This window comes from Zalophus californianus, chromosome 7, assembly GCF_009762305.2.
Source record: "Zalophus californianus isolate mZalCal1 chromosome 7, mZalCal1.pri.v2, whole genome shotgun sequence".
In the NCBI taxonomy this organism is placed as follows: domain Eukaryota; kingdom Metazoa; phylum Chordata; class Mammalia; order Carnivora; family Otariidae; genus Zalophus; species Zalophus californianus.
In genome coordinates this window covers 38549019-38565956 of record NC_045601.1, presented here as the reverse complement: position 1 = coordinate 38565956, position 16938 = coordinate 38549019, and the positions used below count along the sequence as shown (strand labels likewise).

Below are 16938 nucleotides of genomic sequence, written 5' to 3'. Positions count from 1 at the left end.
ATTTCCCAGATCAATGTTGCTTTCTTGGAGAAGCCTCTTCTAACCATCAGACCAGACCAAGCTCCTCCTATTCAGTATTCTCTTCATATCTTGTCCTTTTCCTTCATAGCATTTGCCTTAGCTTATGAGTGATTATTTATCTGTACTATTGATTAATGTCTGTCTACACCTCAGACAACAAACTCCTTAAGCGCAGGAGCCATGTCAGATTCTATCAATGAATAAATAAATACTTATTGAGTAAATGAATGAATGAATGAATGAATGAATCTTTTCTGGAGAAAGACAACTGATCTGGATGTTTCAGTAACATGGGGTTACAGTCAACTGAAGAAGGATTAAGAGGTAAATAAGAAAAGCTGTGAGTATATTCTTTTAAGAACATTGGACTTCTTCTTTGCCGATTCGGATGCCCTTTATTTCTTTTTGTTGTCTGATTGCTGTGGCTAGGACTTCTAGTACTATGTTGAATAGCAGTGGTGATAGTGGACATCCCTGCTGTGCTCCTGACCTTAGGGGGAAAGCTCTCAATTTTTCCCCATTGAGAATGATACTCGCTGTGAGTTTTTCATAGATGGCTTTTATGATATTGAGATATGTACCCTCTATCCCTATACTCTGAAGAGTTTTGATCAAGAAAGGATGCTGTACTTTGTCAAATGCTTTTTCTGCATTTATTGAGAGGATTATGTGGTTCTTGTTCTTTCTTTTATTAATGTATTGTATCACATTGATTGATTTGCAAATGTTGAACCACCTTGCAGCCCAGGAATAAATCCCACTTTGTTGTGGCGAATAATCCTTTTAATGTACTGTTGGATTCTATTGGCTAGTATTTTGGTGAGAATTTTTGCATCCATGTTCATCAGGGAAATTGGTCTGTAATTCTCCTTTTTGATGGGGTCTTTGTCTGGTTTTGGGATCAAGGTAATGGTGATCTCATAAAACGAGTTTGGAAGTTTTCCTTCCATTTCTATTTTTTGGAAGAGTTTCAGAAGAATAGGTATTAATTCTTCTTTAAATGTTTGGTAGAATTCCCCTGGAAAGCCATCTGGCCCTGGGCTCTTGTTTCTTGGGAGATTTTTGATGACTGCTTCAATTTCCTTGGTGGTCATAGGTCTGTTCAGGTTTTCTATTTCTTCCTGGTTCAGTTTTGGTAGTTGATACATCTCTAGGAATGCATCCATTTTTTCCAGATTATCTAATTTGCTGGCATGTAGTTGCTCATAATATGTTCTTATAATTGTATTTCTTTGGTGTTGGTTGTGATCTCTCCTCTTTCATTCATGATTTTATTTATTTGGATCATTTCTCTTTTCTTTTTGATAAGTCTGGACAGGGGTTTATCAATCTTATTAATTCTTTCAAAGAACCAGCTCCTAGTTTCATTGATCTGTTCTACTGTTCTTTTGGTTTCTATTTCATTGATTTCTGCTCTGATTTTTATTATTTCTCTTCTCCTGCTGGGTTTAGACTTTATTTGCTGTTCTTTCTCCAGCTCCTTTAGGTATAGGGTAAGGTTGTGTATTTGAGACCTTTCTTGTTTCTTGAGAAAGGCTTGTATTGCTATATACTTTCCTCTTAGGACTGCCTTTGCTGCATCCCAAAGATTTTGAACACTTGTGTTTTCATTTTCATTTGTTTCCATGAATTTTTTAAATTCTTCTTTAATTTCCTGGTTGACCCATTCATTCTTTAGTAGGATGCTCTTTAGCCTCCATATATTTGAGTTCTTTCCAACTTTCCTCTTGTGATTGAGTTCTAGTTTCAAAGCATTGTGGTCCGAAAATATGCAGGGAATGATCCCAATATTTTGGTACCAATTGAGAAGTCAAACTCTCACTCTTTGCAGATGATATGATACTGTATGTGGAAAACCCAAAAGACTCCACCCCAAACTGCTAGAACTCATACAAGAATTCAGTAAAGTGGCAGGATATAAAATCAATGCACAGAAAGCAGTGACATTCCTATACACCAACAACAAGACAGAAGAAAGAGAAATTAAGGAGTCGATCCCATTTACAATTGCACCCAAAACCATAAGATACCTAGGAATAAAACTAACCAAAGAGGCAAAGAAGCTGTACTCAGAAAACTATAAAATACTCATGAAAGAAATTGAGGAAAACACAAAGAAATGGAAAAACTTTCCATGTTCATGGATTGGAAGAACAAATATTGTGAAGATGTCAATACTACCTAGAGCAATCTACACATTTAATGCAATCCCTATCAAAATACCATCCACTTTTTTCAAAGAAATGGAACAAATAATCCTAAAATTTGTATGGAACCAGAAAAGACCCAAATAGCCAGAGAAATGTTGAAAAAGAAATGTGGCATCACAATTCCAGACCTCAAGCTCTATTACAAAGCTATCATCATCAAGACAGTTTGGTACTGGCACATAAACAGACACATAGATCAATGGAACAGAATAGAGAGCCCAGAAATGGACCCTCAACTCTATGCTCAACTAAAATTCGACAAAGCAGGAAAGAATGTCCAGTGGAAAAATGACAGTCTCTTCAACAAATGGTGTTGGGAAAATTGGACAACCACATGCAGAAGAATGAAACTGGACCATTTCCTTACACCACACACAAAAATAGACTCAAAATGGATGAAAGACCTAAATGTGAGACAGGGATCCATCAAAATCCTAGAGGATAACAGAGGCAGCAACCTCTTCGACCTCCTCCGGAGCAACTTCTTCCTAGAAACATCGCCAAAGGCAAGGGAAGCAAGGGCAAAAATGAACTATTGGGACTTCATCAAGATAAAAAGCTTTTGCACAGCAAAAGAAACGGTCCACAAAACCAAAAGACAACCCAACAGAATGGGAGAAGATATTTGCAAATGATATATCAGATAAAGGGCTAGTATCCAAAATCTATAAAGAACTTATCAAACTCAACACCGAAAGAACAAATAATCCAATCAAGAAATGGGCAAAAGACATGAACAGACATTTTTGCAAAGAAGACATCCAAATGGCCAACAGACACATGAAAAAGTGCTCAACATCCCTTGGCATCAGGGAAATCCAAATCAAAACCTCAATGAGATACCACCTCACACCAGTCAGAATGGCTAAAATTAACAGTTCAGGAAACGACAGATGTTGGAGAGGATGTGGAGAAAGGGGAACCCTCCTACACTGTTGGTGGGAATGCAAGCTGGTGCAGCCACTCTGGAAAACAGTATGGAGGTTCCTCAAAAAGTTGAAAATAGAGCTACCATATGACCCAGCAATTGCCACTCCTGGGTATTTACCCCAAAGATACAAATGTAGTGATCCAAAGAGGTACGTGCACCCTGATGTTTATAGCAGCAATGTCCACAATAGCCAAAGTGTGGAAAGAGCCAAGATGTCCATTGACAGATGAATGGTTAAAGACACACACATGCGTGCACACACGCGTGCGCACACACACACACACACACACACACACACACACACTGGAATACAGAAGGAATGAAATCTTGCCATTTGCAACGACGTGGATGGAACTGGAGGGTATTATGCCGAGCAAAATAAGTCAATCAGAGAAAGACATGTATCATATGATCTCACTGATATGAGGAATTCTTTTTTTTTTTTTTGATATGAGGAATTCTTAATCTCAGGAAACGAACTGAGGGTTGCTGGAGTGGTGGAGGGTGGGAGGAATGGGGTGGCTGGGTGATAGACATTGAGGAGGGTACGTGCTATGGTGAGCGCTGTGAATTGTGTAAGACTGTTGAATCACAGAGCTGTACCTCTGAAACAAATAATACATTATATGTTAAAAAAAAGAAGAAGAAGATTGTAGGAAGGGTAAAATGAAGAGGCGGAAATCAGAGGGGGAGGCGAACCATGAGAGACTATGGACTCTGAGAAACAAACTGAGGGTTCTAGAGGGGAGGGGGGTGGGGGGATGGGTTAGTCTGGTGATGGGTATTAAAGAGGGCATGTATTGCATGGAGCACTGGGTGTTATACGCAAACAATGAATCATGGAACACTACATCAAAAACTAACGATGTAATGTATGGTGATTAACAGAACATAATGAAATTTTTAAAATAATAATTAAAAAATTTAAAAAAATAAGAACCTTGGAAAGATGGAAGGGTGAGGGTAATCACTGGTCAGAAGGTCGTGCAGAATTACAGGAAGGATTTATCAGATTGGGGAGACACCTGAGATATTGGCAGGCTAAGGGGATACTGTCACAGAGAGGAAGGGATGAAGATGAATGTGAAGGAAGGGAGAAAGAGGGCAGAATTGGCATCTGAAGATTTTTGAGAACATCAGCATGGGGTCAAGGGAAGTATGGGGAAGAAGAAGAAAGAAAATTAGGGGCTAATCTAGAGGTACAGTTCTCCTCTGGGGAATAAGCATTGGACAGTACTCTACACTCTTCTTCAAAGACTTTGTCAGGCACCTGGGTGGCTCTGTTGGTTAAGTATCTGCCTTTGGCTCAGGTCATGATCCTAGGACCCTGGGATTGAGTACTGTCGGGGCTCCCTGCTCAGCGGGAGTCTGCTTCTCCGTCTCCCTCTGTCCCTCCCCGTGCTCCCTTCCCCCGGCTCATTCTCTCTCTCTCTCTCTCTCAAATAAATAAATAAAATCTTTTTTAAAAAAAGACTTTGTCATCATGAGTAAGTCACAAGATTTAACTTGAAATATATATGAAATTCTCTATAACAAAGAAAACCAGTGCATTGGAAGACAACTAAAGTTATCAGAGTATTGGCTTCAAGAAGCTAACACAGCAGGAGACACCAAATAATTTTGCAGTTGACATCTTATTTGTTTTTGCAATGTAGTCTACTATCATAGAGGTGACCACTCATTTCACTTATGTATCCCCTTCCTTTCTTCTCCTTCCAATTTTTGATATTACTTTAGTTCTTCTTTTGATTATCTTTTACCTTTAAATAATGTACTCAAACATCTGTTCAATATTCTAACAACTTTAGATGATATATGAGGATCTAGCCCTCCTATAGTTCTTTCTTCTTCTTCCTTATTTCCCATTCTCTATAAGCTGTAACTTTGTTTTTATATTGTTAAATTTAATAACATTCACATTCTATTCTAATATAACATTTAATACTTCTGGTTTTTTTTTTCTAAAGGATGATTCTAACATTTAAAACCAATGTGTGTTTCCACAATCAAGAACATATAATTATGGAATTAGGATTACATTATCTTTTCTGTGAATTCACAACTTCTAGGAAAAATGCCTCTAGTGTCCTTGCTCACTATCAATCACTCAATTGTGCCATATTTTGTTACACCTCATATTTGGAACTTACATGCCATTTGTTTTGTTTTTCCTGGAAGTTCTCATTGTTTTTCTTTTTCCTCTATTGAGAGTAGAAATGCCCACTTTAATTACCATGTTTTTTAATATTTACTCCTCAGGAATTTTAGTGCTTGGTATATATTCCGTTGTTATTTTTTGGAGATGTTCTTTAAACCACCTGACTTTCTATTTTAAATTAGACTGATTGCTTTCCAGCTTTATCTCTGAGACTTCTTGCAACATATTTTGTAGGTTCTTAAATGACCTTTCTTGAATTTCACCTTCATTCACTTACTAAAGTCCTTCCTTAAGTGGTTGCCCTAGAGAAGGTACAGAGGAGTCTTAGCATCTCTGGAAATGTTTTATTTCTGCCCTCATATATTATTTATTTTATAGTTGGACAAGAATTATAGGTTCATAATATTTTTATCAGATCTTTGAAGGTTTGTGTATATGTTTGCTTTTTTAAAAAAGATTTTTTTATTTATTCATTAGTCAGAGAGAGAGAGCACACAAGCAGGGCAGAGGCAGGAAGAGGGAGAGAGAGAAGCAGGCTACCCGCTGAGCAAGGAGCCCGATATGGGACTTGATCCCAGAACCCATGAGATCACAACCTGAGCCTAAACCAAGAGTCGGACGCTCAACAGACTAAGCCGCCCAGGCACCAAAGGGATGTGTACTGATTTAATTATAAAATAGTTAGATATTTAGCAGTTCATTTATTGTCATTCTTCCACCTTATGATTGAGTAGAATCTATATGAAAATTAATGGCTGGATTCTACTTCTATTTTTTAGATACTTTGTGGGCATTTTAGTAAACAAAATGTAAACAACTTGAGGATGGCAGATACTAAAATATATACATGTATGGTTTTTATAATTAATACCTTATTATAGGTGTTAATATATTAGCCCTATGAGGAATGTCATAGACTCAAAAAAGGTCCATGTTGTCATTTCTGACCAACTATAAAGTGGATTTACTATCAAGCTCTTTTTATTTTTTTTTAATATTTTTTATTTATTTGAGAGAAAGAGCATGAGTGGGGAAGGTTCAGGGAGGGGCAGAGGGAGAAGGAGAAGGAGACTCCCCACTGAGCGGGAAGCCCAGCTATGCTGGGCTCAAGATTCCAGGATCCTGAGATTATGACCTGAGCAAAAGGCAGACGCTTAACCGACTGAGCCAGCCATGCACCCCTCAAGCTCTTTTTAAAGAAATATCTAGTATATTCTGAACATTTCATTTCATGACTTACAAGTTTAGAGAGGTCTAAGCAACATTTAGTGTTTAAATATTCAACTTTTTAAGTATCAGTCACTCTTATTTATTATAGATGGAGAGAAGAAACCCTGTGAGTAACAACAAATCAAATGAGAGTTGTGGTTTATGAGTAGTCAATTTGATCTAATAGATTAGGAGTTTCTTGTCTGTCATACTTTGTCTCCATCTCTTAAGTAAAACCAGAATTTTGATGTTCAATTAGTGTTTTGTAGCAGAGATAAAATGATGAATATTTTGAAGCTATAATACTGAGTAAAAACAGCTTCATTGAGAAATAAAATGTACTTTATGTAAATATAATCTAAAGCATGTTTTCAGGCTTTATGTTCTAAAAACAAAGATGGCATTGTCAAAAGGTGACCTTTAACAATATACTTAGGGCACTCATTTAGCACATGAAATTTATTATCCCCTGGGTGTTAGGAGTTCAAAATTACAACTTGCTTAGCACATGTGAAAAGTAATGTCTCCTGTTGCATAGTAATTCACATTGTGTCAGTTCATTTCTCTGTAATTATCAAATTGTGAAATATAAATAATCAAGAGATAGTTACAATAGTATAAAACGAAGCACTGTGTACTTGAAGGCTGATAAATTATGAAACCACTTTTTCATAATTAAATCATTGCCTGTTTTGTGTAAGATATTCAAATTAATCTTTAGAACCATATAATCCTGCAATGTACAAGGTTACTATAGAGCTTAAAATTTTATCACTCCCTGTGCGGAAAGATTATTGGACTAACAATATTTTAGTTGCCTCCTCTGTTCAGAATATTATTTTAGCAATAAGGAAAGGGGTGCCTGGTCTTGATCTTGGACTTGTAAGTTTGAGCCCAATGTTGGGTGTAGAGATTACTTAACAATATAATCTTTAAAAAGGGAGAGAGAGAAGGGAAGACTGTTCAAAGAGACTAGAAATTATAGTCTTTACTATTTGAATGAAATAATAAATATGCCACATGAAGATTTTAGAACCCAATGAAGCAATGTTACAAGCAGATATAAAATGGCAGTGACAACTGTATGTGAAATTTTGAGCCAAGTGAATGTCAGTGACAAGCTTAACTTATTAATAAATGTCTCCTGTCAGAAAAAGCTTGGATATTGTGTTACAGGAAGAATGTAAATTGGTCCAGAGAGCAGCTAAAACAAGTGGAAAACTTCAAGATATGCCTTGTGTGTAAGAGCACACACGTTTGTTTGACTAACACAAAGGTTGTGCTGTCAGTTAGCAAAGGACACTATTGACCCTCTGTTTTTATCTTTAAGTTTATAATAAGAGGCTGCTTAGCATAACAAAGAAACAGACATGAATCAAAATCCTTTCTCCATTCACTCAAGCAGATTACTTTTCTGATCTCAGGTTATGAATAAGAATGCCAGTCTTATGGTGCGGTTATGAGGCTTAAAGGTTCTAATCTATGTACAGTGTTTGGCACATAATGGGCTCTAAACAAATATTAGTCCTTTTCCCTTTATAGGTCACATACAGCACAATGCTATGTGACCAAGAAATTTGTTGAGTAAACAGTGAAGTAACCTTTATTTTGGGTGCTCAGCAGTTGTCTTTGAACATGGTTTCTCCTAGTGCTCAGGGGTTTAAAGAAGGATCACAAATAGTTCAAGGGTCCACTAGAAACTTTGACCTCTATTATTCCTGAATGCCATGACTATGAAATGGTTGTGGTGACAGGAATCGTTCTTCAGAATCGTTCACAGAAACAGGCACAAGAGGGGAAGTACTGGACTAGGCGAGAAATTCTCAGGAAGCTAACGGGCTTAAGCCTTAGAGACCCTCACCTGTACAAGTCCCTTCTTAAGCCTCGCATCTAACTTGAGCAGTTGGCTCTTGAACAATATAGGTTTGAACTGTGCAGATTCACCATAAATATATTTTCTCTTCCTTATGATTTTCTTTTTTTTTATTTTTTAAAGATTTTATTTATTTATTTGAGAGAGAGAGACAGAGATAGTGACAGAGATAGCGAGAGAGTGCACAAGCGGGGAGGAGAGAGAAGCAGGCTCCCCGCTGAGCAGGGAGCCCGACCTGGGGCTCGATCCCAGGACCCTGGGATCATGACCTGAGCCGAAGGCAGACGCTTAACTGACTGAGCCACCCAGGCGCCCCCTTCCTTATGATTTTCTTAATAACATTTTCTTTTCACTAACTTACTATATTATAAGAATATAGCATATAATACATAAAATATACAAAATATGTGTTAATCGACTACTTATGTTATTGGTAAGGCTTTTGATCAATAGTAGGCTATTAGTAAATTTGGGGGGAGTCAGAAGTTATAGGCAGAGTTTTTACTGCAAGGGGGTCAGTGCCCTAACCCTCATGTTGTTCAAGGGTCAACTGTATTTGTAATTAACATTCTTCTCCTTTAGGAGGGTCCCTCAAATTAGATAATCTTCAGGTCCCACAGAATCTGGATTCACTCTTACTGGACTGTCAAGTAAAAGAAAAAAAATAATATAATTTAAAAAGATGAAGTGGCCAATAGCAGGAAAAGCAAGTTTTGCTTCTATTGACCAATAAGGATTTTTCAATAACCCTGGACCAGAGATGCTAATATGCACCTGACTACAAACTAGTCCTTGCCTATCTAGGAAGGTACTCTCCAGTTTAGCATCAACCTAAAATTACCTATATGAAAACATAAGAATGGGGACTACCCAGCAATCAGAGGGTGTGCAGTTACATTGATCAGGCATTTGATTTCTCACATTTTTAGGTGGGTAAAGGGGAAGGGATGGATGGAATCAATATTATATTGATCTGACTCAGTAAGTGCCAAACAATGGGTTAGGCACTATATATATATAATATATATATATGTGTGTGTGTGTGTATATGTATATATATATATAAAATATTATATATATATAAAATCACATTTTTATTCTCATGTAACATTATCTAAACTGAAGCAAGAAGTAACCTCTTTTTATACAGCTTGTGGAGCCAGAATTCAAACACAAGGATTCATGAAGTCAAAGCCCGGATTTTTTCAACCTGCCTATGAGCTAAAGCTTACCTGCCAAGAATCAGCCACTGGGATGGAATGGACATTTAACCTATAATCAGCCTAATGATTTTCAATACCGAATGTCCTGCCAACCACTTAGTACACTTTGCTTTCTCAGTACATTCAGTTATCATTTAGTAAGTGCCTGTTATGTCCAGTCGTTGTGCTGTCTGTAATGTGCTGCCCTTCATTAAATTATTACTTCTTCAAAATTGTTATCCTAGCCTAGAAGCTCTCCGATAGGTAGGTAGGTAGGTGGCTGGATAGATGGTAGGTAGGTAAGTAGGTGGATGGATGGATGGATGGATGGATGGATGGTAGGTAGACAGGTAGATGGATGGATGGTAGGTAGTAGGTAGATAGGCAGATGGGTGGATGGATGGTAGGTAGGTACATAGGTGGATAGATGGATGGTAGGTAGGTAGGTAGGTAGATGGATGGATAGATGGGTAGAGGATGGATTCACAAATATGTGTATTATCAAATGAGATGTTCACCATTACTATGATTACTATGTATTGTTATTTTAAAAGCACCCTCAGAAGTCCTTCTAAAAATCCATGGTCTTTTAAACTGAAGTTCAGAATTTTGGTTATTGAATCACTAAAGCTGAAATACTGCATGTGATTTGAAGTCAGCAATTTCAAAATTTTTATTTTCAAAAACTATGAAATAAGATTATATTTTGTAATGGATAACTTTATCTCCCAACTTTGAAATTTCTCTTTTCACATTAAATATCTTCTCTCTTTCCTGGATGATTTGATCTCATTTCCATAATCGTTGAGAAGTTTTTGAAAAATATAAATATATAACTGTACTTACTGCAGAAGTTCAGGGAACTACCTCGTGTATCAGGGGAAGGAGAGTAGGATTTCAAATGAAATGTGTAAAGTTGGGGCACCTGGCTGGCTCAGGCGGTAGAGCATGTAACTCTTGATCTCGGGGTCATGAGTTTAAGCTCCATGCTGGGTGTAGAATTTACTTTTTAAAAACTGTGTAAAGTTGTGGACTGCAGCCACGGCTTCACTGAAAAGAGGCAACCAGTGGTGGGTTTGACTCACATGTTAATTGTGAAGTTCCCAATTACATTAAAACACTTGCTGACACACTCATCCCAAAGCAAAGTCAGGGGTAGAAATTTATAATAGTCAGAATGGTATTAGGGATATTTTAAATAAATTTTCTAAGCAAAGAACTAATATATAAATATATAAATAAACAAGAATGAGTGGGATGTGACTTGAATATAACAAATGCCTACTCTGTAGTGAAATAGGAAGACTATTTCTGGTGATCCTGTTTTAACCACATAAGGGTTAGACAGTGTAACCAAATCTTTTTCTTTATGAAGTAATGTTAAGTTCTCTTTCATGGTTATTCACCTAACAAAGGGTGCATGTACTTGAATGAAAGATGGCCCCAATTTATATACAGTGTCCATAGGATTCTGAGACAAGTATCCAATTATATCTCAAGGAATAATATCTTTATTATAACATGGCCTCAGTGCTTGAGACAGTGACCCCTATGCTGGGTGCCTGGTAGACTATCGGAGTACAATCCTTGTTACATTCTGGGCAAAGCTGTATTTACATGTAACTTGACAGCAACAATAGAGGAAGATGCTGAGTTTAACAGAAGGCGTTATATAAACAGTCCTGGAAACATACTTGCAAATGACATTAGATTTGGAAACTGAAATGGTACTGTGAATACACTTAGAGTTGCTATCATTTCCTTCCTCAAAGAAAGACTCCTACTCAGGGTGCCTGGTTGGTTCAGTCCATAGAGCATGTGACTTGATCTCAAGGTTGTGAGTTTGAGCCCCCATGTTGGGTGTACAGTTTACTTAAAGTAAAAGTAAAATCTTTTTTTTTTTTTAAAGAAAGATTTCTGTGCCTTCCTATTTATGCACACAGAGCTTTGCCTAATCCTTTCCTTTAAGGAATATTCTTCATCTCTTCTCCTTCTTCAAATCACCTTGTTCTTGCTGATCATGGCATAAACAAAATATACTTTCACAGCATTTTAAATTGCCTCCTAACCACTGAGTTAGGCGTATGTCTAGAGAGATAAGTGAGTTTTCTTCGGGATGTGTCTGTTTACATGTTGGTCAAAATAAGCCAACGGCTTGAGTACCTGAAATGTTATGGAGCTTTACACATGTTAAAGTATTTGATACAAACACAATCTTGCACAGTGTGATTATAAGTAAACTGGCAGCCTCAGGAATGCTATGTAAGACTTTTATTTTGGTGAAACTTGTTTGTTCGATAACACTTGCCAGATTGCACTTTTTAAAAAATTATAATAACTTCCTTGTCTTTTCCTCTGTCACTGCTACAGATCCACATCCAGAGAACTGAAGGATGTGACCATATGACCTGCTCACAATGTAACACTAATTTTTGTTATCGATGTGGGGAAAGATACCGCCAGCTCCGTTTCTTTGGAGACCACACATCAAACCTCAGTATATTTGGCTGCAAATATCGCTACCTCCCAGAGAGACCTCATCTAAGGAGATTAGTGCGAGGGTCGGTCTGTGGTGAGTATCCGACATGATTTATAGGGATGTTTTCTGGGAAGTAAGCGGTGATAAGAGAACTCAAATGTATTAGCCATTATAATTCGGAGCACCTGTCAGGTATTCCAGTGGGGACTTTACCCAAAAACAGGAGGAAGATATTTTCTTTACTTTTGAGTTTAGAATGGAAATTTAAATTTGTTAGCAGGACACAATTTATATGAGCAAGCAGATTTAAAAAAAAAAGTTACTTATTATACTGCAGAAATGTAAATTCATCTTTTAAATTTCTGAAGCCTTATTGTAAGCCACTTGATGAGAGGGACATCACATTTATTTTTCTATTGACAGTGCCAGCAACAGGTCATACACACATATTCTGTTCATTCATAGGGGACGTGTAATACAGTTTTTGAAAATCCCTATGGAGCCCCTGGGTGGCTCAGTCGGTTAAGCCTCAGACTCCTGATTTTGGCTCAGGGTGGTGAGGTAGAGCCCTGCCTCAGGCTCTCACTGAGTGTTGGGCAGGCTTAGGACTCTCTCTCTCCCTCTCCCTCTCTTCCCCCCTCCCTGCGCTCCAGCACATGTGGTCTCTCTCTCTCCCCCGCCACCAAAATAAATAAATAAATAAAATTTAAAAATAAAATAAGTAAAAATCCCTATGTTTCAGAGTTCTGTACTAGAGTCTTATTGTATCTGTAGAGTTGAGGCCATTGTATGTATTTTCTATTGTAATATTAATATTAATAACTAACAGTTAATGAAATGAGTATCAAATGCCGTCATTGCCTACAAACCCAAGTTTAAATATCCAAATGAAGTGCCTTTTTGGATTGAGTTTTTACCCTCTTCTTTGTCCTCAACAACACACAGTCTCATACACACAGACACAAACATAAACCCAGACTCCTGCTCTGACCCGAGGCCGTCACCTTTGTGTGATACAGTGTTCTTCTGACCTCATGCTGCTTCTTCCGATGGCTTCCTACTTCTCTGGAATGTGTCCACTGTGAGGTTTCTTCCTCTCTTTTACGTTACACAAAACTCCAATAGTTCCTCCTCTGAGAGTCTTTCTTATGGTTGTACAATACTTTTTAACATCTTCCACATTTCCCCTTTTCTACCAACTTTTCCCTAGTTGCCTCATGAAAATCTCTCTTTATCTCCCTTTAAGTCTCCATCACTTCATTACTGTTGTAAACCCCTCGCCTTACAAGAATCATACCATGGCTTAATCAGAACAAAGCTGGTGCTAATGGCACATTTGTATTAGGTAAAAATAAAACATATATTTTGAAATTCATTTTAACATGGAAACCAGTGCCATCATTTTCTAAAATCTTGTATGATCTCTATGAAATATCCTTATTGAGCTTTAATTAAATGTAATTGTTCACAACCAATAGCATTCAATATAGTCAAGATTGGTTTTAATGATTTTCAGTGTTTTCCTCTTTACTTGCTCGTAATATATGTATTTGCTGTTTATTTGCTTGTATGTATTATAATTGTATACACAATATTTACCTATTAGTTAAATAGACTTTGGAGGGAGAGCTAGGGAATCTAACCCCTCTTTACAACATTACTACCTGAAGATACTAAATTGCAAATTAGGTTTTGAGCTGTAACCTATTTGTAAATCTGTGTATACAGAGAGCCACCAAAAAACACAAAATTCTTATATTTTCTGTATTACTAGGTTTTTTTTCTACTTCAATGACATTTTGTGGCAAGATGTTTCCTTCCATTTTTTATTTTAATCTTTTATTTTTGTTTTCTGTTCTTTGCTTTAATCGTTCTTAAATAAGGGAAGTTATCGCTCGCCCTATTTGTCCAGTAATATTTTAGATGCATTCTCTTTGGGTCCTCTCATTTGCCTAGAGGCCACTAGAATCCTCTTCTCGGGTCATAAAATAGAATTGAGTTATTTAACAGCCTGTAAAAGGCACAGCCAGTGAACATTGTCAGCAGAGAAATATCTTTCTGCACAGTCTTTTCTGTTTTTATTTAAAAATTTATTTTATGGTCAGTTTTCTGTAAATGGTTTTATTTGGGGCCTATTTTCTACTGTGTTCGTGCATGCCCATGTGTGTCAGGACAAACCTGACAAAATAGGGGGCATCTGGCTTTCAGAGAAGCTCTCGCTGCCACACCTGCTTTCCCGCCTCCAGTACAGCTGCTTCTAACTTCTCCTGGACCCTAGCTCCAAATAGGGTGGCCCATACCTCTCCCAGCTACCCAGAAGCTTGGAAGAGGAATGATTCTGTAAGTCACAAACCTAGGTTCACCCTGCCATGTAAGAGAGAAGGTGGATGATAGCAGGACCCTCCGAGCCTTTTTCTTTGAGTGATGTAATCTAGTTTGCTCCCTCCGTTTGGGGTTGCAGCCTCCAGACGTCCTTGGAAGAGGCAGAGAAAGGGCCTGCTCTGCTCTCACAGCTGGAGGATGGGAAACATGGTGGCGTTCCATGTGTGACCATGTGCCCAGCTATGGATCAGAGGTTCTGCTCCTAAAGAATAAGGGAGAACACAGATTTGAGGATGAGTTTAGCAGCCTCTGACATGGAGGTGTCTCCCTGGTGGGAGTAGGCAGATTATTCAATGAATGGCGTTGGGAATAAAAGGGACTGAGAAAAAGTACTGAATTCTCACATCATTACATACAAATGCTCAAAGTATTAAGTTAAAGTGTATAATAGTAAAGAAAATATAGGTCTTTAACTGATTTCTAGGTGGCAGATTTTTTTGTATTTTATATATATATATGTATATATATATAATTTATATGAACAAAAGCAATAGAGCCTCCTCCAAAAATAAATACCCAATTTTTTTAAAAAGATGAAGTCTGGAACCAGAATTGAGGAAATACAAGTAGCCAATAAACATTTTAAAAAATATATACAATGCTATTAGTAGGCAAAGAAATGTAAGTGAAAAAAAGATTTTTTAAATTACTGATTAGCAGTTTTTCTTGTTAATACTCAATGCTGGACTTTCATACGCTACTGAACGAATTAGAAATTTTGTGCAATTCTTTTGCAAAGAAATTGGATAGTAAAGTGAAAGACATTTTAAAATATGACAAATCTAGGCCGACAGTGGTTTATTTGCAGGTGTATTTTAAAATAGCAAAAAGAAAAAAGGAACAGAAAATTAAGCACATGAATATTTAAATAAGATATATATGGGTATAATAGAATATTATTTCAGCTACTGAGAATAGTATTTTAAATGAATTGTTAATAATCTAGGATTAGATTATGTGAGCATGTGAGATTATGTGAGGGTGATTATGAGAGGAAGTGCTTAATTCCTCAAAACAGTTTCAAAAGTAAAATTAAACATGTATTAAACATTGATTACATGATTGAAATAAGTTTATTACTTCCCAAAGAAAGAGCACATTGGTTCTTTGAGTTCTGTGATATTTAGGGGGAAAAAATCAGTGCTATTACTTTGCAATCATGTTTCATTGTTATTATGAAAATATGTTAATTATTTAAAAAGAAAACATGAATGAATATACTGAACCATGGGTACAGGAAAAAACAGATTCTTTTAAAATATGCTGGCCAGGGGCACCTGGGTGGCTCAGTCGGTTAAGTGTCCAACTCTTGGTTTTGGCTCAGGTCCTGATCTCAGGGTCCTGGGATGGAGCCCCAAGTTGCGCTCCCCACCCAGCAGGGAGTCTGCTTGTCTCCCTCTCTCTCTGCCCTCCCCCCTGCTCACTCTCTCTCTCTCTCTCTCTCTCTCCAAAATAAATAAATAACTGCCCTCCCCCCACTCACTCTCTCTCTCTCCAAAATAAATAAATAAATATTTTTTTAAAAATAAAAATAAAATATGCAGGCCAATATATTCTAAACTATTAAGCATAGCTTTAAGAATGTAGAAAATGTCATTGTTCAGTAAGATTTCATATTGCTTAATTGGATTCTGTCATTGGCAAAAAATATAAATAAAACCCATGGATAGACATGTGTCCATTAAATAGTCTTCTTTTTAAATTAAATATTAAACGCTGTATTTTCTATCTGTCTGGTCATGGTTCCAAAAACCGTTCCTTAAACATAAAAAAAGTTAATATTTTTCTGACAAACTTCCAACAAATGGCAGCATTATATTTCCGTTTTTTTATATATATATATAATTGCTTATTCCAAATTACTGCCCTTAATTTGTAAAGTAGTGTTGCTGGTTTATCCTTAAAAGGCAAAGCCCCTCCATTCATCCTTATCTCTTTTTGTGTTTGAATTGTGCAGCTGTGTCACATGCCTTAAGGTCAAGGTTACTGTATAACAACAAGGTATTAACTACTACCCTCATTCCCTGTGGGCTAGTGCCTTTCAAAGTGAGTGGAATTCTGACTGTGAACTCTCTGCCCTGATTACATGAAACTAGCACTTACTGTAATCGCTGCTCAGCTATTTGTTTAGGAAAAAAGTGCTAGTTGATGCCATCCTTTGGCAACCTGACCAGCACTTAGCTTTCTTATAAGTGCTTCCTTTTATTTTTCTTGCATTTTATTTTATTTTTTCCATGAGACCAATACAGACCTTCCAATTTGTGTTTTATTTTTCTTTTTAACTCTAGTTGACACACAATGTTACATTAGTTTTAGGTGTACAACACAGTGATTCAGTTTCTCCGGACTTTATGCTGTGCTCACCACAAGTGTAACTACCATCTGTCACCATACATTGCTATTGCAGTATCACCAACTATATTCCCTATGCTGTGCCTTTTATCCCTGTGACTTAATTCATCCCATAACTGGA

At 37.0% G+C, this 16938-nt stretch overlaps 1 protein-coding gene across 3 annotated transcripts in view; it reads left to right on the top strand.

Moving 5' to 3' along the window:
* The window catches only part of RNF217 (ring finger protein 217), a 142638-nt gene that overhangs the window by 113839 nt on the left and 11861 nt on the right, over positions 1 to 16938 (top strand). For 2 of the 3 annotated variants that reach the window (XR_003521445.2, XM_027602286.2), the window contains exon 4: positions 11975 to 12176. Coding sequence is in view for 1 of the 3 variants with exons in the window: in XM_027602286.2 (XP_027458087.1) it covers positions 11975 to 12176 (202 nt within the window). In the remaining 2 variants the exon portion in view is untranslated. Of the gene's footprint in view, positions 1 to 11974; positions 12177 to 16938 lie in introns of those variants that run through there. The other variant, XR_003521446.1, reaches the window with a different exon arrangement.